The following is a 22,971-nucleotide window of genomic DNA, read 5'->3' as shown; positions in this document are numbered from 1 at the left end:
GCAGGGTCCCTGTCTTTTTCAAGACTTACCGCGGCTGCGTTTGACGGCATGGCGGTTGAACGCCAGATCCTAAAAGGGAAAGGCATTCCAGAAGAAGTCATTCCTACCTTGATTAAGGCACGGAAGGAAGTTACCGTGAAACATTATCACCGCATTTGGCGAAAATATGTAGCGTGGTGCGAGGATCGGAAGGTTCCGACGGAGGAATTCCAACTGGGTCGTTTCCTACATTTCCTGCAATCAGGATTATCTATGGGTCTCAAATTGGGATCCATTAAGGTTCAAATTTCGGCCCTGTCAATATTCTTCCAAAAAGAATTGGCCTCTGTCCCTGAGGTCCAGACTTTTGTCAAGGGAGTACTGCATATACAGCCTCCTGTGGTGCCTCCGGTGGCACCGTGGGATCTAAATGTAGTTTTAGATTTCCTCAAATCCCATTGGTTTGAACCATTGAAAAAGGTGGATTTGAAATATCTCACATTGAAAGTGACTATGTTACTAGCCCTGGCCTCTGCCAGGAGAGTATCTGAATTGGCGGCTTTATCTTATAAAAGTCCTTATCTAATCTTCCATTCGGATAGGGCAGAACTGCGGACTCGTCCGCATTTTCTCCCTAAAGTGGTATCAGCATTTCATCTGAACCAACCTATTGTGGTGCCTGCGGCCACTAGCGACTTGGAGGACTCCAAGTTGTTGGACGTTGTCAGAGCCTTAAAAATATACATTGCAAGGACGGCTGGAGTCAGAAAATCTGACTCGCTGTTTATATTGTATGCACCCAACAAGTTGGGCGCACCTGCTTCTAAGCAGTCGATTGCTCGTTGGATTTGTAACACAATTCAACTTGCACATTCTGTGGCAGGCCTGCCACAGCCTAAAACTGTAAAAGCCCACTCCACAAGGAAGGTGGGCTCATCTTGGGCGGCTGCCCGAGGGGTCTCGGCATTACAACTCTGCCGAGCAGCTACGTGGTCGGGGGAGAACACGTTTGTAAAATTTTACAAATTTGATACCCTGGCAAAGGAGGACCTGGAGTTCTCTCATTCGGTGCTGCAGAGTCATCCGCACTCTCCCGCCCGTTTGGGAGCTTTGGTATAATCCCCATGGTCCTTTCAGGAACCCCAGCATCCACTTAGGACGATAGAGAAAATAAGAATTTACTTACCGATAATTCTATTTCTCGGAGTCCGTAGTGGATGCTGGGCGCCCATCCCAAGTGCGGATTATCTGCAATACTTGTACATAGTTATTGTTAACTAATTCGGGTTATTGTTAAGGAGCCATCTTTAAGAGGCCCTTTCTGTTGTCATACTGTTAACTGGGTTTAGATCACAAGTTGTACGGTGTGATTGGTGTGGCTGGTATGAGTCTTACCCGGGATTCAAAATGCCTCCCTTATTGTGTATGCTCGTCCGGGCACAGTACCTAACTGGAGTCTGGAGGAGGGTCATGGGGGGAGGAGCCAGTGCACACCACCTGACCTAGTAAAGCTTTACTTTTTTGTGCCCTGTCTCCTGCGGAGCCGCTATTCCCCATGGTCCTTTCAGGAACCCCAGCATCCACTACGGACTCCGAGAAATAGAATTATCGGTAAGTAAATTCTTATTTTTTACACTGCAATTTAGATTTCAGTTTGAACACACCCCACCCAAATTTAACTCTCTCTGGACATGTTACATTTGTGGCCCCCCCCCCCCCCCCCCCCTCCCCAATCCCTGCAGTGCACATGGTTTTGCCCATTAGCTAACAAATTTGCTGCTGCGCTCAGATCTGAATTAGGCTCTTAGTGCACATAGAGACTCATTCAGGTGCAGTGGCAAAGCGGCTATTGTATGCGCATGATGTTTTTTTATTGCACACGCAGTGAGTAAATTGCGATTGCATCGGGGAATTAGTCGCAAAGTGAGTGACAGGAAGACAGTATTTTGGGGTGGGAACTGGGAGTGGTTGGGTAAACGCAGGTGTCATGGCAGTTTAGATGTTATTTTTTGGGCATGTATAAATTAGCAGATGTGCTCTTACTTGCTACTGGAGAGCCCTCAGTGTCCCAGGAGAACAGCTGAGCCTGCGCATCTTCAGAGGCACTCAACTCTCAGACATTACCCAATTTGCAAAAATGGGACCAATGTTTCAGCAATTTAACACCGTTGGTCACTAAAACAATGCAAAAGTCGCTGGTGTCCCTATGCCCAGGTTAGCTTCTGTCCATACTAGCATATAATCGCAATTGTGTTTGGCAAAACCTAGCAATGTCGGCAGCAAGAACAACTGCACCTGAATAAGCCTCATTGAGTACGCTTGCTGCTAAATGATTAAAACTGTTTTTGTACACTGGCTGCTTGTAATGAGCTGTTGGTGATGAGCTCAGTGTAATGATGTATACACACTGAGCGATTTTCACCCGGCCCAGCGATGTTCACGGGGGTGAACCACTTTCACACAGTAGGAGACTGGAAAGAGTTTCACACTGCTGGTAAAACAGGCCGACGGTCAGCGGCGGCCAGCGATGATGCGGTAGCGCGCATAAGCACTCACTGCTCATATTCCGACCATACATTCTAGGAGATTTTGAGCTTAAAATATCTCAGAACACCAAAAGTGAGCTACTTTGAGCTCAAAATCGTCTAGTGTGTATGCACTTTTAGTCAAATTGAGACCATTGCCAATGCATCTTTGTTCACATTGCAATTCATTGACTGAGATTGGGCCTTCTTTAGAGTTGTATGCAAATCCAATGTTTTGCGTACAACCTCGATGGTGAGAGATCTGCACATGCACAGATGCCACATTGCGCACTTGCAGATCTCACTCTGCGAGGTCTCAAGCAGTTTCCCCAAGCCACAGCTTGATTGACAGGCTGTGGCTGTTTGGAAGCGAAACGGGGGTGGCGATGGACAGCATTGCAGAAAACGGGGACGTCGCCCCCATTTTCTGGGTGTGCTTAAGCCAGTGGCTGCATACATGGACGGTGCTTCACTGGCGTCAGTTGCATGGTCAGATGAACGATGGTAAGGCAGAGTGATCAGATGCTGCGTCCTCGTATGCAGCATTGGATCACAGGAGTCGGCAGGAGGCGTCTATTAACACAAGACTCCTCCTACGGCCTTTACATATTTGAGCACAGCCACTGCATACCAAGATACAGCAGCTGTGCAATTCCAAACAATATTGAATCAAGCCCTTTTTTTTCGAATGCAGAAGGTGCGTTAACTTCTAAGAGTATGATCTTTAATCATGTTTTGTTAACAGTATTCTGTGCATACAGTAGGTGCTGCTCTTCCGTAGTCATATACAGTATAGCCCTAAGGCATTATATCCACCCTACACATTATCCTTTTTCTTGTGTTCTGTTTTATTTTCTGTTTTAGGTTTGCCTTGGCTTCACATTTTTTGTGGGGTCTCTGGTCAATTGTACAAGCAAAAATGTCTACTATCGAATTTGGGTACCTGGTGAGTATGACATATACCCGTATTACTGATAATGTTGCACCTGCATACTGAACTCTGTGTTTATGTGTACCATTAGTCTGCATGTAGCCTTATAGCAGGCAGTGTAAATCGTGTTCCTGGCTGTCTTGCACTACCTGCTGTGCCCAATAGGGGAAAGTGGAATATCTACATTTCTGGGGCTAAAGACCTGTGATGTGTCAATGCCAGATTATTTCTGCAGTAATATAATAATCCTAAATAAATTCCAACAGCATGCACACAAAGCACTTATAATACAGGTTGAGTATCCCATATCCAAATATTCCGAAATACGGAATATTCCGAAATACGGACTTTTTTGAGTGAGATAGTGAAACCTTTGTTTTTTGATGGCTCAATTTACACAAACTTTGTTTAATACACAAAGTCATTAATAATATTGTATTAAATGACCTTCAGGCTGTGTGTATAAGGTGTATATGAAACATAAATGAATTGTGTGAATGTACACACACTTTGTTTAATGCACAAAGTTATAAAAAATATTGGCTAAAATTACTTTCAGTCTGTGTGTACAAGGTGTATATGTAACATAAATACATTCTGTGCTTAGATTTACGTCCCATCACCATGATATCTCATTATGGTATCTAATTATTCCAAAATACGGAAAAATCCGATATCCAAAATACCTCTGGTCCCAAGCATTTTGGATAAGGGATACTCAACCTGTATATACATATTGCGCTAGGTAAAACTAATGGAATAAGTTGAATTAAAATTATTTAGTGGCTGACTACAGTATTAAAGATACCATAGCATCATCTTCAATTGGGCGGTGGAGGGGGTTTGCCGCTGGCAATGCTGCCTAATCCCCTCCCTCTGATGTGTTGCTCTGGTCCCTGCCGTCAGCCGGGTCCCAGCACCTGTACGGTGGAACTGACAGGAGCCGGGACTTGCACATGCGGCGGCTTGACTGCGCATGCGCAAACTCCTGGCTTCTATGGACTGCATCGGTAGCAGCCCATAGGAGCCAGGTAGGTCTGACGATGAACTGGGAGTAGCTTCATACAGGAAGCTTCTGTGTGCTAATCTCAGCCCAGTCTGGCAGTCCCAGAGGAAACGCCTCCCAATGGGACTACCTGTCCTGCAGGTGACTGGCAGGTAGGACCTCCAATAGGAAGCCACTGACAGTCGTAGTGAAGCCAGTGCAGTCTCACAGACTGCATCTGTCTCAGCAGTGGCGGATTTTATTTGGGGGGGGGGGGGGGTGCTGCACCAAAAAAAGTGAAAAAACACATGGTGACCTTTTGTCATGTCGACCTAGAGTCCCTATCGGCCTACTTACAGTCGACCAATAGTGGTCGACCTAGACACAGTCGACCTAAGTGTGTTCGACCTTGCATACTACACCCATTTAAACAATATTGTTTGTTAAAATTATGGGATGTATGCAGTACAGCCCTTACACAAAAGGAAGTGGCAAAGCCTTCAGAAAAATGAATTTCCGAAAAAACAAGGGAATGGGTCACAGAGGGTGCCCTTCCAAACCAAGCAGGAGGAATATTTAGGTAACTTTAATAAGCTTGTGTAAAACACATTCCATATAGGTAAACTGCAGAGAGCTAACATGTTATAAGGTTCCAAAAATACATTTTGAGAATATAGTGAATAACTAGTCATTGTAGACTTACCATAGTTAACTCTGTTTCTCCGAGGTCCACAGTATCTACAGGATATACATTGGGTTGTTAGTGGCGTTAGAGGATCTGCACCAAATGGTTAAAGCTTTTGGACTTGCAGGAAGTTCCGGTTCAGCCTTCTTATAACTCCAACACTTGGCCCAGGAAGTCAGTTTCTCACAAAGCTTAAGGCAGGAGCAGAATTATATCAAGGACGAAGACCTATTCAGATGAGATAAACATACACACACTTCCATGCCAGAGGAAGGGAAGTAATTAGTAAGTGTAAAGATTTTCAAATCAAGTGCGTTAGGGTGGGTTCCCTGTGGATACTGTGGACATCGGAGAAACATCGGAGTTAACTATGGTAAGTCTACTATAACTCTAGTTTTCTTCATCGGGGTCCACAGTAGATCCACAGGATATACATTGGGATGTCCAAAAGCAATATTTTAGGGAGAGAACGCTCCTGATTTGACAGGAGAATCCCACGCCCAAACGCTGCATCCTGAGAGGCAAAGGTATCAAAGGCATAATGTCTGATAATCGTATTTATGGAAGACCATGTGGCTGCCTTACAGAGTTGCTCAGCTGAGGCAACACGATGGGCTGCCCATGAAGGACCTACTGAATGGGTAGAATGGGCAGAGATATTATCTGGGATGTGGAGATTGGTTCGAGAATATGCTTGTGCGATAGTCATCCGAAGCAATCTAGCCAATGTTTGCTTATTGGCAGGCCATCCTCTCGTGAAATCCATATACAAGAGACAAAGAGAGAGTGTCTGTTCTTCTGATGGAACTGGTACGATGCACATAGATCCTATGAGCGCGAGCTACGTCCAATGTTGCATCCCACAGACAGATCCAGCAATTGGAAGGCCGGAACTATTATTTCTTCATTAAGATGGAATTTTGAGACCACCTTAGGAAGATATCCAGACTTGGTTTGGAGAACCGCTCTGTCTGGATGAAATATCAGAAATGGAGAGCGACACAATAGTGCCCTAGATCTGATACTCTGCTAGCTGAAGCAATTGCCAGTACACTGAACTTTCTTTTTCGTCTACTAGGGAGCACAGGAGAAGGCTTAATGCTGGGTATAGGCTGGGCTGGGAGCAGGCTGGCACCAAAAGAGTTACTTAAAAGTACCCAGCAGGCCTTGCCTCCCTTGTCCTCTATACCCCACCCCCGGGCCCGCCAGTTTTTTCTCTTACGTCCTAGAGGATGCTGGGGACTCCGTAAGGACCATGGGGTATAGACGGGCTCCGCAGGAGACATGGGCACTATAAAGAACTTTAGAATGGGTGTGCACTGGCTCCTCCCTCTATGCTCCTCCTCCAGACCTCAGTTAGTTCCTGTGTCCAGAGGAGATTGGGTGCATTACAGGGGAGCTCTCCTGAGTTTCTCTGAAAAAGAATTTTGTTAGGTTTTTTATTTTCAGGGAGCACTGCTTGCAACAGGCTCCCTGCATCGTGGGACTGAGGAGAGAGAAGCAGACCTACTTAACTGATAGGCTCTGCTTCTTAGGCTACTGGACACCATTAGCTCCAGAGGGAGTCGGAACGCAGATCTCACCCTCGCCGTTCGTCGCAGAGCCGCGCCGCCGTCCTCCTCACAGAGCCGGAAGATAGAAGCTGGGTGAGTATAAGAAGAAAAGAAGACTTCTTAGGCGGCAGAAGACTTCAGATCTTCCCTGAGGTAAGCGCGCAGTGGTAACGCTGCGCGCCATTGCTCCCACACACAACACACCCTAGCAGGCACTGATGGGTGCAGGGCGCAGGGGGGGGGGGCGCCCTGGGCAGTAATATAAACCTTTTAAGTCTGGCATTTATATGTATATAGGCTGCGGAGGCAGTAATTATAAAAATCCCCCGCCAGTTTTATACATTTGAGCGGGACCGAAGCCCGCCGCTCGAGGGGGCGGAGCTTGGTCCCTCAGCACTAACCAGCGCCATTTTCTCCACAGAGAACTGCAGAGAAGCTGGCTCCCTGGTCTCTCCCCTGCTGAACACGGTGACACAGGGCTGAAAAGAGGGGGGGGGGGGGCACTTGTAAGGCGCAGTGAGTGTATTACACAGTTAATTATATATAAAATTGTTTCCAGTGTCAGTTGGCGCTGGGTGTGTGTTGGCATACTCTCTCTCTGTCTCTCCAAAGGGCCTTATTGGGGAACTGTCTCCTTATAACTATATCCCTGTGTGTGTGGGGGTGTCGGTACGAGTGTGTCGGCATGTCTGATGCGGAAGGCTCATCTGAGGAGGTGGAGCAGATGATTGTGGTGTCTCCGTCGGCAACGCCGACTCATGATTGGTTGGACATGTGGAATGTTTTAAATGCAAATGTGACCTTATTACATAAGAGAATGGACAAAGCAGAGTCCAGGGAAAAAGCAGGGAGTCAATCCACTGCTTCGACTGTGTCACAGAGCCCTTCTGGGTCTCAAAAACGTCCCCTATCCCAAATAGCAGACACTGATACCGACACGGATTCTGACTCCAGTGTCGACTACGATGATGCGAGGTTACACCCAAGGGTGGCCAAAAGTATTCATTATGATTATTGCTATAAAAGATGTTTTGCATATCACCGATGACCCCTCTGTCCCTGACACGAGGGTGCGCATGTATAAGGAAAAGAAACCTGAGGTAACCTTTCCCCCCATCTCATGAGCTTAACGAGTTATTTGAAAAAGCTTGGGAAACTCCAGACAAAAAGCTGCAGATTCCCAAGAGGATTCTTATGGCGTATCCTTTCCCTGCACAAGACAGGGTACGTTAGGAATCCTCACCCAGGGTGGACAAGGCTTTAACGCGCCTGTCCAAGAAGGTGGCGCTACAGTCTCCAGACACGACAGCCCTCAAGGATCCTGCTGATCGCAGACAGGAAACTACTTTAAAATCTATTTATACACATACGGGTGCTTTACTCAGACCGGCAATAGCATCGGCATGGGTATGTAGCGCAGTTGTAGCTTGGACAGATACCTTGTCAGCTGACCTTGATACCCTAGACAGGGATACTATTTTGTTGACCTTAGGTCACATTAAAGATGCAGTCTTATATATGAGAGACGCTCAAAGAGACGTTGGGCTGCTAGGTTCGAGAGCCAACGCCATGGCGATTTCTGCTAGGCGAGCCCTGTGGACCCGCCAATGGACGGATGATGCAGACTCAAAGAAGCATATGGAGGTTTTACCATACAAAGGTGAAGTTTTATTTGGGGAAGGTCTCGCGGACCTGGTTGCCACAGCTGCCGCGGGTAAATCTACTTTTTTGCCTTTTGTTCCTCCACAGCAAAAGAAAACTCCACAATATCAGATGCAGTCCTTTCCGTCGCATAAGTCCAGAAGAGGTCGGGGCTCATCCTTCCTCGCCAGAGGTAAGGGTAGAGGGAAGAGAACACCTGCTCCGGCTAGTTCCCAGGAGCAGAAGTCCTCCCCGGCTTCTACTAAATCCACCGCATTACGCTGGGGCTCCACTGAGGGAGTCCGCACCGGTGGGGGCACGTCTTCGACTCTTCAGCCAGGTCTGGGTTCTGTAAGACGTGGATTCTTGGGCGATGGATATTGTATCCCAAGGCTATAAACTGGAATTCGAAGAGGTGCCCCCTCGCCGATTTTTCAAGTCGGCCTTGCCAGCTTCTCCCCCAAAAAGGGAAGTAGTGTTAGCTGCAATTCAAAAGCTGTGTCAACAGCAAGTGGTTGTCGGGGTTCCCCTAGTCCAACAGGGGAAAGGGTACTATTCAACCCTGTTTGTGGTCCCGAAGCCGGATGGTTCGGTCAGACCCATTTTAAATCTAAAATCCCTAAACCTGTACTTGAAAAAGTTCAAATTCAAGATGGAATTGCTCCGGGCGGTGATCTCCAGTCTGGAGGGGGGGGGGGATTTTATAGTGTCACTCGACATAAAGGATGCAAACCTTCATGTCCCCATATATCCTCCTCATCAGGCGTACCTGAGATTTGCTGTACAGGACTGTCATTACCAGTTTCAGACGTTGCCGTTTGGGCTTTCAACGGCCCCGAGGATTTTCACCAAGGTGATGGCGGAGATGATGGTGCTCCTGATCAGGCAGGGAGTCACAATTATCCCATACTTGGACGATCTCCTGATAAAAGCGAGATCGAGAGATCAATTGCAGAGGAGCATGTCGCTCTCCCTGAGAGTGCTACAACAACACGGTTGGATTCTCAATCTGCCAAAGTCACAATTGATTCCAACGACTCGACTATCATTCCTAGGCATGATTCTGGACACGGATCAGAAGAGGGTTTTTCTCCCGATGGAAAAAGCCCGGGACCTCCAGAACATGGTCAGAGACCTGCTAAAACCAAAAAGAGTGTCTGTTCATCAATTCACTCGTGTTCTGGGGAAAATGGTGGCAGCCTACGAGGCCATCCCCTTCGGCAGGTTTCATGCAAGGACGTTTCAGTGGGACCTCCTGGACAAGTGGTCCAGGTCCCATCTACAAATACATCAGAAAATAAGCCTGTCCCCCAGGGCCAGGGTGTCTCTCCTGTGGTGGCTGCAAAGTGCTCACCTTCTAGAGGGTCGCAGGTTCGGCATTCAAGACTGGGTTCTGGTGACCACGGACGCGAGCCTTCCAGGATGGGGAGCAGTCACACAAGGAAGAAATTTTCAGGGGCTATGGTCAAGCCAGGAGGCTTGTCTATACATCAACGTACTGGAGTTGAGGGCCATATACAACGGCCTACGACAAGCGGAGACTATTCTTCGCGACCTACCGGTTCTTATTCAATCGGACAACGTCACAGCCGTGGCTCATGTAAACCGCCAAGGCGGGACAAGGAGCAGAGTGGCAATGACGGAAGCCACCAGGATTCTTCGCTGGGCGGAAAATCACGTAAGCGCTCTGTCAGTGGTCTTCATTCCGGGAGTGGACAACTGGGAAGCAGACTTCCTCAGCAGACACGATCTCCATCCACGAGAGTGGGGACTTCATCAAGAAGTTTTTTCAGAGATAACAAGTCTTTGGGGAATTCCTCACATAGACATGATGGCTTCCCGCCTCAACAAGAAGCTTCGGAGGTATTGTGCCAGGTCAAGGGACCCTCAGGCAGTAGTGGTGGACGCCCTGGTGACACCATGGGTGTTTCAGTCGGTCTATGTATTCCCCCCTCTTCCTCTCATCTCAAAAATATTGAGAATCATAAGACGAAAAAGAGTGAAAACAATACTCATTGCTCCAGATTGGCCTCGAAGGGCCTGGTATGGTATTCAGATCTTCAGGAGATGCTCACAGAAGATCCGTGGCCTCTTCCTCTCAGGGAGGACCTGTTGCAACAGGGGCCCTGCGTGTTCCAAGACTTACCGCGGTTACGTTTGACGGCATGGCGGTTGAACACCGAATCCTAGCTGGGAAAGGTATTCCGGAGGAAGTCATCCCTACTCTGATAAAGGCTAGGAAGGAGGTGACGGCGAAACATTATCACCGTATCTGGAGGAAGTATGTATCTTGGTGTGAAGCCATGAATGCTCCTACGGAATGTCACAACTGAGGGCCTGAGCTGACGAGAGGAAGCCTCAGTTGTGGGGGCTGAGGTGAAGCTGAACTTCGGAGGTTTAATCAGACCCCTGGACATATGAGTAGGATGTAGAAAGGTTGCCCGAAGGCGTGACCATGACAACCAGGATTAAAAGTCAATAAAAGTTTATTAACAGAACTCCATGTATTCACAGCAGTGATAAATGAATGAAGATATACAGCAGATATGATAAAACAGTTCCTGGATAACTATGGGTTTGGCAATGGCCACAGGGTACTGGTAGCAGTAGGTACAGTTCTTAATGTCCCAGAGATGGAATGTCCTTACCAGACCCATCCGTAGTATTAAGTGTAGCCAAGGAACACACCAGCAGATGTATCACTGGAAGCCGGTAACACTGTAGTTGAGGTAGCTGCTGTGGACGCTGGATGGAACCAGCCCGGTGTTAAAACATGGAGTGGATGCTGGATGGAACCAGCCAAATAGTAGAATGAAGCTAGGGAGCGAGGATATAGGAACCAATGGTGTGCGGGTAGCGATGGTATGCAGGTAACCGCTGGAGACGCACCGGCTCTTTAAGGAAGCTGATCACTGCTGGAAGCTGACTGCTGGAAGCAGATGAAACTGTAGCTGGAAGCTGGAGCAAACACAGAAGACTGCAGAGTCAGGCTGCACCACAAGGTGGTAAGCAGGTGCGGGTCTCTTAGTGGTAACTGGAAACAGGAGCTGGAAACCTGGAATGAAAACAACCACAGGAGAGAGAGACTGGAAACAAGGTTTGACAACCAAAGCACTGACGATTTCCTGGTGCAGGCTCAATCCCTTTATACCCTTAGGTATGCAGGGATTGGATGAGCAATTAGGCAGACTTCAGCGGAGCTATGGATTGGAGGTCAGGATCATGTGACTAGAACTAAGATGGCTGCGCCCATACCGGCCAGTGGAGGGAAACCTTGTTTGTAACACCACATGGAGATTCCTCTGTAATGGCGGCGGTGAACACAGAGAACGGCGACTTGCGCCTCCCCCACCTCCAGCATGGATGGCCGCGGCCGCAATAGGTGAAGAGTGCCACATACCCTGTAGTGCATTGAGAATAGGAGACGATGCCCGAGGCCCCGCCGGCAGGTGACGCCATGCCAGTCGCCCGCGCAATGGAAGGACAATATCCACGGATCAGCAAAGATGAGACATGACATATGAATGCTAGCAACATAGCTGGGAACCGGGCCTAGGACGCTGAGCCAGCCTTAGGAGACACCTGAAAGGTAAATAATGGCGTCCAGATACCCGGATCGTGACACGGAAGATTTCCATCTGGGCCGTTTTCTCCACTTTCTACAGACAGGAGTGGATATGGGCCTAAAATTAGGCTCCATTACGGTACAGATTTCGGCCCTGTCTTATTTTCTTTCAGAAGGAATTGGCTTCTCTCCCAGAAGTCCAGACTTTTGTAAAGGGAGTGCTGCACATCCAGCCTCCTTTTGTGCCCCCAGTGGCACCATGGGACCTTAACGTGGTGTTACGGTTCCTGAAGTCTCACTGGTTTGAACCTCTTCAAACGGTTGAATTAAAATTTCTCACTTGGAAGGTGGTCATGTTGTTGGCCTTGGCATCTGCAAGGCGGGTGTCCGAATTGGCGGCCTTGTCTCACAAGAGCCCCTATTTGATTTTCCATGTGGATAGAGCAGAGTTGAGGACTCGTCCTCAATTTTTGCCTAAGGTGGTTTCTTCATTTCATATGAACCAACCTATTGTGGTGCCTGTGGCTACGGATGACTTGGAGGATTCCAAGTCCCTGGATGTAGTCAGGGCCTTTAAAAATCTATGTAGCCAGGACGGCTCGGGTTAGGAAAACAGAAGCACTGTTTGTCCTGTATGCAGCCAACAAAGTTGGCGCTCCTGCTTCGAAGCAGACTATTGCTCGCTAGATCTGTAACACGATTCAGCAGGCTCATTCTACGGCAGGATTGCCGTTACCAAATTCGGTAAAGGCCCATTCCACTAGGAAGGTGGGCTCTTCTTGGGTGGCTGCCCGAGGCGTCTCGGCTTTACAGCTTTGCCGAGCAGCTACCTGGTTGGGTTCAAACACTTTTGCAAGGTTCTATAAGTTTGATACCCTGGCTGATGAGGACCTTGCGTTTGCTCAGTCGGTGCTGCAGAGTCGTCCGCACTCTCCCGCCCGGTCTGGAGCTTTGGTATAAACCCCATGGTCCTTATGGAGTCCCCAGCATCCTCTAGGACGTAAGAGAAAATAAGATTTTAAACCTACCCGTAAATCTTTTTTTCCTAGTCCGTAGAGGATGCTGGGCGCCTGTCCCAGTGTGGACAAAATCTGCAAGGCTTGTATATAGTTGTTGCTTACATAAGGGTTATGTTACAGTTGAGATCAGTCTTTAGCTCAGGGGTGGGCAATTATTTCAGCTGGGGGGCCGCTTAACACTTCCAGTGAATAGTCGAGGGCCACACACAAAATATCTTGTAAAATCGGGTCTGAACTGCGCATGCACCGCAATGTGCAGGCGCGTCTGTCTGCAGCGTCGGGATGGTACGATCAAAGCGATCGCACAGTGATTGACAGGAAGAGGATGTTTGTGGGTGGCAATTGGGCGTTTTAGAGGAGTGTCCGCAAAAATGAAGGAGGGACCAGGCGTTTGGAGGGAGGGTTTCTGACGTCCGCTCCGCTCCCGATCATCGCACTGGAAGAGTAAGTCCTGAGCTGTGCAGAAACTGCACAAACTTCTGTTTGTGCAGCTCTCTGCAGATGTGATAACACCCCTGCACAGCGATTACCCCCCACCCCCTGTAGGCGGCGACTACCTGATCGCAGCAGTGCAAAAATTGCCTGCTAGCGATGAGGTCCGAATTAGGCCCACAGTATAACTATAAAAACATAGTGTATATATATATATATATATATATATATATATATATATATATATATATATATATATATATATATTTATTTTATATAACTATAAAAACATAGTGTGTGTGTGTATATATATATATATATATATATATATATATATATATATATATATATATATATATATATATATATATATATATATATATATATATATATAAAACATACACCACAATATACATTACATACGTAGTTTTTTTACAGGCAAATGCAAAATGTCTAAAAAAAACACATATAATAAATAAATAAAAAACAGTGCTGAAAACAAAACGGCATCCTGTGTAATGCTGGTATTCACAGCTCCTGTCTCTCCCTGGGCACAGTTACTAGCTCCCCCCCCCCCCCCGGACCCATATAGCAGTCTCTACCCCCCGACCCATATAGCAGTCCCAACACCTCTTCACCCCCCTCCCCTAAACCCGTATATCAGTCCCTAATCTCCCTCCCTCTCCTCCCCCCCCCCCCCCCCCCGAACCAATAAAGCAGTCTTTTAAAGTTATCCACAGAACCCTTTACCTTTTTTACACAGTGGCAGATCCGCTGCCCAGATGATCTGCTGCCGGATGCCCGCTGTGCCGCACCGATTTGCTGCGGCTGCTGCCTGCTGCCCACTCCTGCCATGGCCCCGCCCCCCGTGCCGCCCAGCGCCTGACGTCACAGTGGAAATCCCGGTCAGCAGACCCTGTGACGTGACCGGGATTTCCTCTGCGGCGCCGCGTCTGGGAGCTATGTAGCGCAATGAAGAGCGGCTCAGCCAGTCGGGCCGCTTGTCATTGCACACTGGTGTGAGACAGCGGGGCCAGGTAGAATCGGTTCGCGGGCCGCACGTTGCCCACCCCTACTTTAGCTGATACTGTTTTTTGTTCATACTGTTAACTGGTTGCGTATATTCCAGGTTATACGGTGTGGATGGTGTGGGCTGGTATGAATCTTACCCTTAGATTAACAAAATCCTTTCCTCGTATTGTCCATCTCGTCTGGGCACAGTTTCTCTGACTGAGGTCTGGAGGAGGGGCATAGAGGGAGGAGCCAGTGCACACCCATTCTAAAGTTCTTTATAGTGCCCATGTCTCCTGCGGAGCCCGTCTATACCCCATGGTCCTTACGGAGTCCCCAGCATCCTCTACGGACTAGGAGAAAAAGATTTACCGGTAGGTTTAAAATCTTATTTTTTATTTTTTTTGTGCCAAGGCAGGAGCACGGCACCTCTCATGTAGAAGCTGTTTTTAAACAGCTAGGTTACCTTTTTTTTTTTAGATTAGTGCCGCAGCGAAGAGATCAGGATGCTGGCGCACTTCGCGCCCAGCATGCCCGCTCCAACACCCAGTGTCCGCGGGCGGCAGCTCCGGTAACAGGGCCGGGGTCTTCCACCCCGGCCAGCCAGGCAGCGCTCCGCCTCCTCTTGCAGCCGCGTCCGGACCTGGAGGGTGAGTTGACCTGCTGCCTGCATCCAGGGAGCCCCGACGAGCGGCGATCCCCTGCCGCTGAAGGTAGACAGCGGGAGGGCAGATGAGTGGGGGCCCAGGTGCACTGCGTCTTATTCCACTAGACCACCAAGGTAATAGCCGCAGGGCAGGTGGGCACTGTCCCTGGGGTCCAACATCTGAGGCGGAGGGTGCCCAGCCTACTGCTCCTCCCACACCCCTAGGGCTCACTAGTAGCTGTGCTGAGGGTCTGCCCCAGGGCTGTTACTCCTCCTTCCTCTCTCAGTCCCTCCCAGAAAATGCTGAGCAGCCAGTTTAGCTCACATGCTGGCTGGGACTTGCCGAGAGAGTAATGTCTGGCCTCATTCTCCCCTGTACCCCGCTCCACTGGCCAGTTTAGTCTGTTTCTCCTGCCTACTGGTTTTACCATAGGACAGTTGAGTATCTTGGCCCACTTTTTCTTGTTTTATTTCAAGTATTGTGTGGCTCAGTGTGTGTGGGTGTGCTACTGCAGTACATGTGGTTGGCTTCTCATCCTATATACAGATCCTGGGTCTGTAGGGGGTGCCCCAGTGACGGCCTAGCTTGCTTACTGTGTAAATTACCTGGGTTGAGTGCTTCCTCATTGTCACCTTGAATTGTATACAAGTGTGTCTCTGTTTCATTTTGACAATGTCATCCAGAGCCAAAAAGCTTGTTACACCTGAGCCTCTCACTTGTCGTGTGTGCTGCAATATTCTCTCTTCACAGGATTCTGTGGACCTCTGCACTGCATGTGCGGGAGCTCCACCACGAGAGTATCCGACACCTGCACCTGTCATACCAGAACCGGCTTGGTCGACCACCCTCACACAAGTTATGTCGCAACTGGTGGTTCGCTCAGCTACGCCACAAGTGTCTCCACCGTTTCCAGCACCGCCTGGTCCCTCTGTAACAGGTCAGTCCTATACGCTTCCTTCCCCACCCAGGTTGAACCACCTTCGGTTCACACATTGACTCAGTCGGTTCAGGGCCTTTCTCAGTTCTCAGCCTCCATGCAACAGCTTATGGACAGGGACAGACATCCCAGACGAGCTCATGCCTATAGCGATACGGTTACACCTCTCTCAGACGGGGATTCAGAGTTACAGTCCCCTCATTCAGATCAGGAGAGTGGGTGATGGGGTTCTGATCTGGACACCTCTTCCGGTCTGGAAGACTCCCTTTTGGTGGCAGAGGTGGAAGCTCTGGTCAAACAGGTACATCTGGTCCTGGATATTGAACATGAGGATCTAGCTCCCACGTCCAAGACACCGGTTTTCAAAAAAACGAAGAAAGATTCCACACAATTTCCCTCCTCAGCGCAATTGGAGGATATGTTGGAGAGAGCTTGGGCCAAACCAGATAAACTGTTTCAACTCTCCAAACGATATCAGTCATTCTACCTGTTTCCATTTAAGGACAGGTCCAAGGTGGAGAACACCCCACCAGTGGACGCACAAGTGGCATGCCAGGTACGTTCATCAGTGCTGCCAATTCTAGATACCTCTTCTCTCAAAGAGCCCACGGATCGTAAGTTAGACACGTTCCTCAAAACCGCTTACACACGTGCAGGTGCAATTAGAAGGCCTGCGTTGGCCTCAGCCTGGATAACTAAGGCTATAGCTTGTTGGACGGAGCAACTGCACCAGGGTCTGTCGACTACTGTTAGTAGAAAACAGTTGTTGGTTCTGGTGGGAAATATTCAGAAGGCCAATACCTACCTTGGCGAAGCTGCCCTGGATACAGCTATCCTTACGTCTAAGGTTTCGACGTTTGCGGACAGACGCTCATTATGGCTCCATACTTGGAGAGCGGATGCATCCTCCAAGAAAGCTCTGGAAAGTTTTACCTTTCGCAGGAGATACCTTGTTTGGCAAAGCATTAAATGACATTGTAACCTCACTGGAGACCGCTAAAACTGCCTTCCTTTCATCAGCAGCAGCCCCTAAACCGAAACCTTCCTTTCGTTTTCAAGGAAGGTCTAAGGGCCAGGCCTCCTCCCATTACCAGGCCCCAGCGAAAGGTTCCAAATCTCGCACAAAACAGCCTTGGGCTACCAGATGTCCAACCACCAAACCTGCTGATAAGCCTGCAGCGTGACGCGGCGGGCCTTCCCCTGGGGGATAAATTGCTGTCCTTTGCCCCAAGATGGTTGGACATCACAACAGACGCCTGGGTCAGGGAACTTGTCGCTCATGGATATGGTCTGATGTTTTTGCGCCGCCCTCCAAGAAGATTCTTCACAACGGGGATCCCGGAGAGGCAACAGTGTTACAACAATCAGTCGGCTCCCTTCTTGCTGCCAAAGTCGTCGTTCCAGTACCACCGGAACAACGGGGACACAGTTTTTACACTTCGCTAATTTTGGTTCAGAGGCTGGACGCTTTGTATCAACCCATGCTCAACCTTAAGAAGTTGAATATTTACCTGAGGGTCCCCAAATTCCGCATGGAATCTCTCAGAACTATAATCTTGGCTCTGGAACCTGGGGATTATATGGCATCGTGAGATATCCAGGATGCATATTTACATATTCCAATCCGACTATGCCACCAAAGGTATCTCCGGTTTGCAATCAAGGACAATCATTACCAATTTCGAGCCTTGCCTTTCGGCCTATCCACGGCTCTACGGGTCTTCACAAAAGTTATTGCAGGGATTGCTGCCCATCTCAGACTCATCGGAATACGGATACTACCCTACTTAGACGACCTTCTGCTTCTGGGACAGTCCCAGGAGACGCTCTCGGAACACGTTCAGGCAGCAGTGGAGATTCTATAATCTCACGGCTAGAAAAATCAACTGGAAAAAAATCATCCTTGACACCCTCGCAGACAATCCTTCATTTAGGGACGTTGTTAAATTTCAAAGTCCAACGAGTGTTCCTGTCTCCGGACAAAATCAAGGTCATCCAGACCAGAATCCGAGCACTTTTCCGTCTGCGCACCGTATCGTTTCATGCATGTATGAGAGTTCTGGGTTCAATGGTGGCAGTGTTCGACATGGTGAAATACGCCCAGTTCCACTCTTGCCCTCTGCAATTGGAAGTCCTTCGCAAATGGTACGGTTTTCCTCTCCACATTCGCTCACAGATCATTGTCCTCACCCCAGAGGTTCGGCTGTCATTCACATGGTGGCTTATACAAGCAAATCTCGACAAGGGACGATCCTTTTGGATTCAAGACAGGACCGTGATCACCACCGACGCCAGTCTTCGAGGGTGGGGAGGAGTCTCCGAGACTCTCACGTTCCAAGGTTGCTGGACTGCCCATGAAAGCGAGCTCCCCATCAACGTCTTAGAATTAAGAGCAATACTGAACACCTTACTTTCAGCTCAATCACTACTCTGCGGTCGGCCAGTCAACGTCCAGTCGGACAATGTGGCGGCGGTGGCATACATCAACCGCCAGGGCTCGGAGTTGCATGTCCCCTTGGAGTCGAGGGGACATGCAAGAGGTAACCAAGATTTTCCTGTGGGCCGAACAACATCTTCTGGCTCTTATCAGCAGTGTTCGTTCCAGGGGTACTCAACTGGGAAGCGGACTTCCTAAGTTGTCAAGACGTTCACTCGGGAGAGTGGAAACTCCACCCGTAGGTGTTCGACCAGTTGGTGTCTCAGTGGGGATTACCGGACATAACCCCCATGGCATCCCGCCACAACAGGCAGGTCCGCTGTTCAGTTCTTGCACGAGAGATCCTCAAGCATTCCTGGTGGACGCCCTAACAGCCCATTGGTCGTTTCCCTTGGTGTATGCCTTCCCTCCGATTTCCATGATTCTCAAGACTCCTCTGGAAATTCAAGCAACAGGGAGGCATGATGATGCTGGTGGTTCCAGATTGGCCATGTCGCCTGTGGTATGCGGATCTTCTCAGTCTGTCCATAGACACCCCATGGCGTCTTCCAGTACGCCCGGACCTTCTGTCACAGGAACCCTGTGTACATCCAGACCCCATACGCCTCGCTTTGACGGCGTGGCTATTGAGTCATCCGTCCTGAGACGAAAGGGGTTTTCCAGGACGGTCATCAAAACAATGCATCAGGCCAGGAAAGCATAATCTGCCAGGGTCTATCACCATATCTGGAAAGCATACCTGTCACTTCAGCCTTCGGTCCTTTCGATTACCTAGACTTTTGGCCTTTCTCCAATCAGGTTTGGATCTGGGACTCCGCTTGTCGTCCTTGAAGGTCCAGGTCTCTGTGCTCTTTCAAAAACAACTTGCGAGCATTCCAGAGGTCAGGACTTTCCTTCAGGGCGTGCTTCCTGTGCAGCGGCCATTTGTACCTCCAGTAGCTCCGTAGGACCTTTCCCTGGTCCTCTGGGCATTGCATAGGGCTCCTTTTGAACCCATGGACTCGGCGGATCATGTGGAAGACCTTGTTCCTTTTGGCTATCTCTTCGGCGCGTAGAGTTTCTGATCTCAGTGCCTGGTCCTTCGCACTTGGCCCGGTTTTCTTCCTAAAGTAGTGTCTTGATTCCATCTGAATCAAGAAATCGTGGTGCCGGCCTTAACAGCGGCTCCTTGGATGTAGTCCGCGCTCTTCGCATTTATGTGTACAAAACCAAGGATATACACCGCTCGGACTCCCTGTTTGTGTGAATCCAGTAACACAATCGAGGGTGGCCGGCGTCCAAACAGACTTTGACCAGATGGCTTCGGTTGACCATATACGGCGGCGAACCTTCCCCCACCTCAGGTGGTCAAAGCGCATTCCACATGGGCTGTGGGTGCTTTCTGGGCCTCTCGTGGGGCCTCAGCTGAACAGCTTTGTAAAGCTGCTACGCGGTCCTCTGCCCAGACCTTCATTAAGTTCTATACATTCGACACCTTTGCGTCACATGACGCTGCCTTCGGGTGTAGGGTCCTGAGCACAGTCCAGGAGCGTCCCCACTCTTTGGGGGATAGCTTTGGGACGTCCCAGCGTTAAACCTTCTCCTGTGCCCCGTAGTGGACGAAAAAGAAAAGAGGATTTATGTCTTACCTTGGTATATACTTTCTTTGAGTCCATAGGGGACACATAGAAGACGCCCTCCCCTGTAATGCGGATCTGAGTTCCTGTATGGATGGTGTGTGGCCAACCATCCTCGCAGTGTCTCTCTGTGTGTGGTGTTCTTCCTTCATCTCCTTCCACTCCTGCCTTGGGCTTGCTACTAAAACTGGTGGGCCCGGGGGCGGGGTATAGAGGACAAGGGAGGCAAGGCCTGCTGGGTACTTTTAAGTAACCCTTTTGGTGTCAGCCTGCTCCCAGCCCAGCCTATACCCAGCGTTAAGCCTTCGCCTGTGCCCCCTATGGACTTAAAGAAAAGGGTTTACCATGGTAAGACAAAAATCCTCTTTTTGCTGTCAACCATTTGAGGTCCACCTTTTTCATAGGTTCAAATGGAGCACCCTGAAGTGCTTTGAGGACTATTCCCAGGTCCCAAGGAGCAGTTGGAGATACAAACAGAGGCTGAATGTGAAGCATTCCCTGGAAAAAAGTGCGATCAACATGTAGATTTGCTATCTTCCTTTGTTCAACCTACGTTCAATGCTCACACTTGTACCTTCAGGGAGGTTAGGTGGAGACCTTGGTCTGTTCCAGCTTGAAGGAATGCTAAGACTCTTAACACTCTTAACACTCTGAAAGACCTTGGGTCATACTTTCTAATAGACACCATTGAAAATAAGCATGCCATATTCGGTAATAGATGCAAGCTGAGGATGGTTTCCTTGCTTTAAGCATCGTTTGAATTACTGCCTGTGTAATACTCTTAGCTTTTAGGATGGATGTTTCAAGTGTAACGCCGTCAAAGACAGCCATTCCAGGTGTGCGTAGAGACAGGGACCCTGACTCAGTAGATCTGGTCGTTGAGGCAGAAGGACGGAATGTCCACGGATAGCCTTTGCAGATCTGTGTACCAATTTCGTCTGGGCCACGCCGGTGCTATTAATATCACGGAGCCTCCTTCCTGCTTGAATTTCCGAATTACCCTGGACAACAGAGCGATTGGTCGGAAGACATATGCCAGGTGGAATTTTCGTTTTACTGACCACACATCCACAAAGAATGCGTCGGGATCCTGTGTTCTTAACCCGTATACGGGTACCCTGTTGTTCTGTCGTGAAGCCATAAGGTCCAGTTCTGGCAATCCCCATTTGTTTACCAGAATCTGAAAGACTTCTGGGTGCAGAGCCCATTCGCCTGCCTGAATGTCCTGCCGGCTGAGGAAGTCTGCTTCCCAATTTAGTACTCCTGGTATGAATATTGCTGATATGGCCGGGTGATAAAGTTCTGCCTAATGTGCGGCTTACTTCCTACATTGCCATCCGACTTTGTGTGCCTCCCTGGTGGTTGAGGCACGCTACTGCTGTTGCTTTACCTGACCAAATCTGAATCGGTTTGCCCTGAAGCATTTCTTTTGCTTTGATGAGGGCCATATAGACAGCCCAAAGTTCCAGGAGATTGATTGGCAGACAACTCTCTTCCCTGGTCCAAGGGCCCTGAAGAGAGAACTGTCTTGCTACGGCTCCCCACCCTCTGAGGCTGTCATCGGTTGTCAGCAGCTTCCAGTCTGGAACCCAAAAAGGTCGACCTTTGTTTAAGTGAGACGTTTGTAGCCACCAGGCTAATGACTGGCGTACTTCCTGCGGAAGCATCATTGTCTGTCTTTTTATTGTCTGATGCTGTCCATTCCACCTGGAGAGAATCAGATGTTGAAGAGGTCTTGAGTGGAACTGGGCATATTCTACCACATTGATCCCATTATCCTCATTGCTGCATGTATGGATATTCTCCGACTTTGAAGTAATCTTCGGATTCTCATCTGTATCTTGGATATTTTGTCCAGAGGTAGAAAGATTCTCTGTAGACTGATATCCAATACAGCCCCTAGGTGTGTCATCCTTTGAGATGGAACTAGGGAGGACTTTGTCAAATTTATGAGCCAGCTGTGATCCTGTAGGCAGGCTATTGTCACCTGTAGATGGCAGAGGAGGGATTCTTGAGATTGTGCCAGGATTAATAGGTCGTCCAAGTAAGGGAAAATCCTTATTCTCTGACGATGCAAGTGAGCTGCCATCACCACCATAATTTTGGTAAACACCCTTGGAGCTGTAACGAGTCCAAATGGTAGGGCCTGAAACTGAAATTGTTGCTGGAGGATTGCAAACCTGAGATAACGCTGATGGGAGACTGCTATCGGTTCATGAAGGTAAGCATTTGAATTTCTAAAGACACCATAAAAACCCCCGGCTCTATTGCCAGAATAATAGTCCGTAGTGTTTCCATATGGAATCACGACACCTAAATGTATTTGTTTAGCACCTTGAGATTGAGAGTGGGCCGGTATGACCCATTTGGTTTCTGTAACCGTCACAGAGTAGAATAAAACCCCAGACCTCGTTGTGCTGAGGGCACTGATACTGTCACACCTGACAGTAGCAATTTCTGTGTTACCTCTTGTAGATCCCTGGCCTTTGTTGCCACTAAGGGCGGGCTGGTACAAAATAACTGATTTGGAGGGTGCTTCTTGAGGGTGCTACCCCTGAGACACCGCTTCTTGCACCCAGGCATCTGTGGTGGAATGTTGCCATTTTTATGCAAATTGAAGAAGTCTGCATCCCACCCTGGGATCCCCCAGGTGGAGGCCCACGCCATCAGGCAAAGGGCTTATCTTCTGGTTTAGCAGTAGGGCATCTGGTTGACCAAACCTGTTTGGCCTTATTTTTAACAGTTCTATTAAACTAAGACTTTTGCTTTACCTTGAGGCCGAAAGGACCGGAAAGCAGGGAATCTCTGTTTAGGTGTTGATGTTGAAGGAAACCCTGATTTATTAGTTTTTTTTAAAGTCTGCTTCAGACTTTAGAATCTCATACAATTTATCTCCAAACAGAATATTTCCAACAAAGGGTAGGGATTCCGAATCAGCCTTCCATGAACGTAGCCATAATGCTCTGTGAGCTGCTACTGAGGAAGCTGAAGCCTGAGAAGCTAATACC

The 22,971-nt window shown here is 48.8% G+C and overlaps 1 protein-coding gene across 1 annotated transcript in view; it reads left to right on the top strand.

Moving 5' to 3' along the window:
• The window catches only part of CHKB (choline kinase beta), a 179,003-nt gene that overhangs the window by 122,044 nt on the left and 33,988 nt on the right, over window positions 1-22,971 (top strand). The window contains exon 10 of the mRNA XM_063926626.1: window positions 3,369-3,450. Coding sequence (XP_063782696.1) covers window positions 3,369-3,450 — 82 coding nt within the window. The remainder of the gene's footprint in view (window positions 1-3,368; window positions 3,451-22,971) is intronic.

The sequence above is a fragment of the Pseudophryne corroboree genome, chromosome 6, assembly GCF_028390025.1.
Source record: "Pseudophryne corroboree isolate aPseCor3 chromosome 6, aPseCor3.hap2, whole genome shotgun sequence".
NCBI lineage: Eukaryota > Metazoa > Chordata > Amphibia > Anura > Myobatrachidae > Pseudophryne > Pseudophryne corroboree.
The sequence above is the reverse complement of the archived record's forward strand: the minus strand, read 5'-3'. Positions and strand labels throughout refer to the sequence as shown.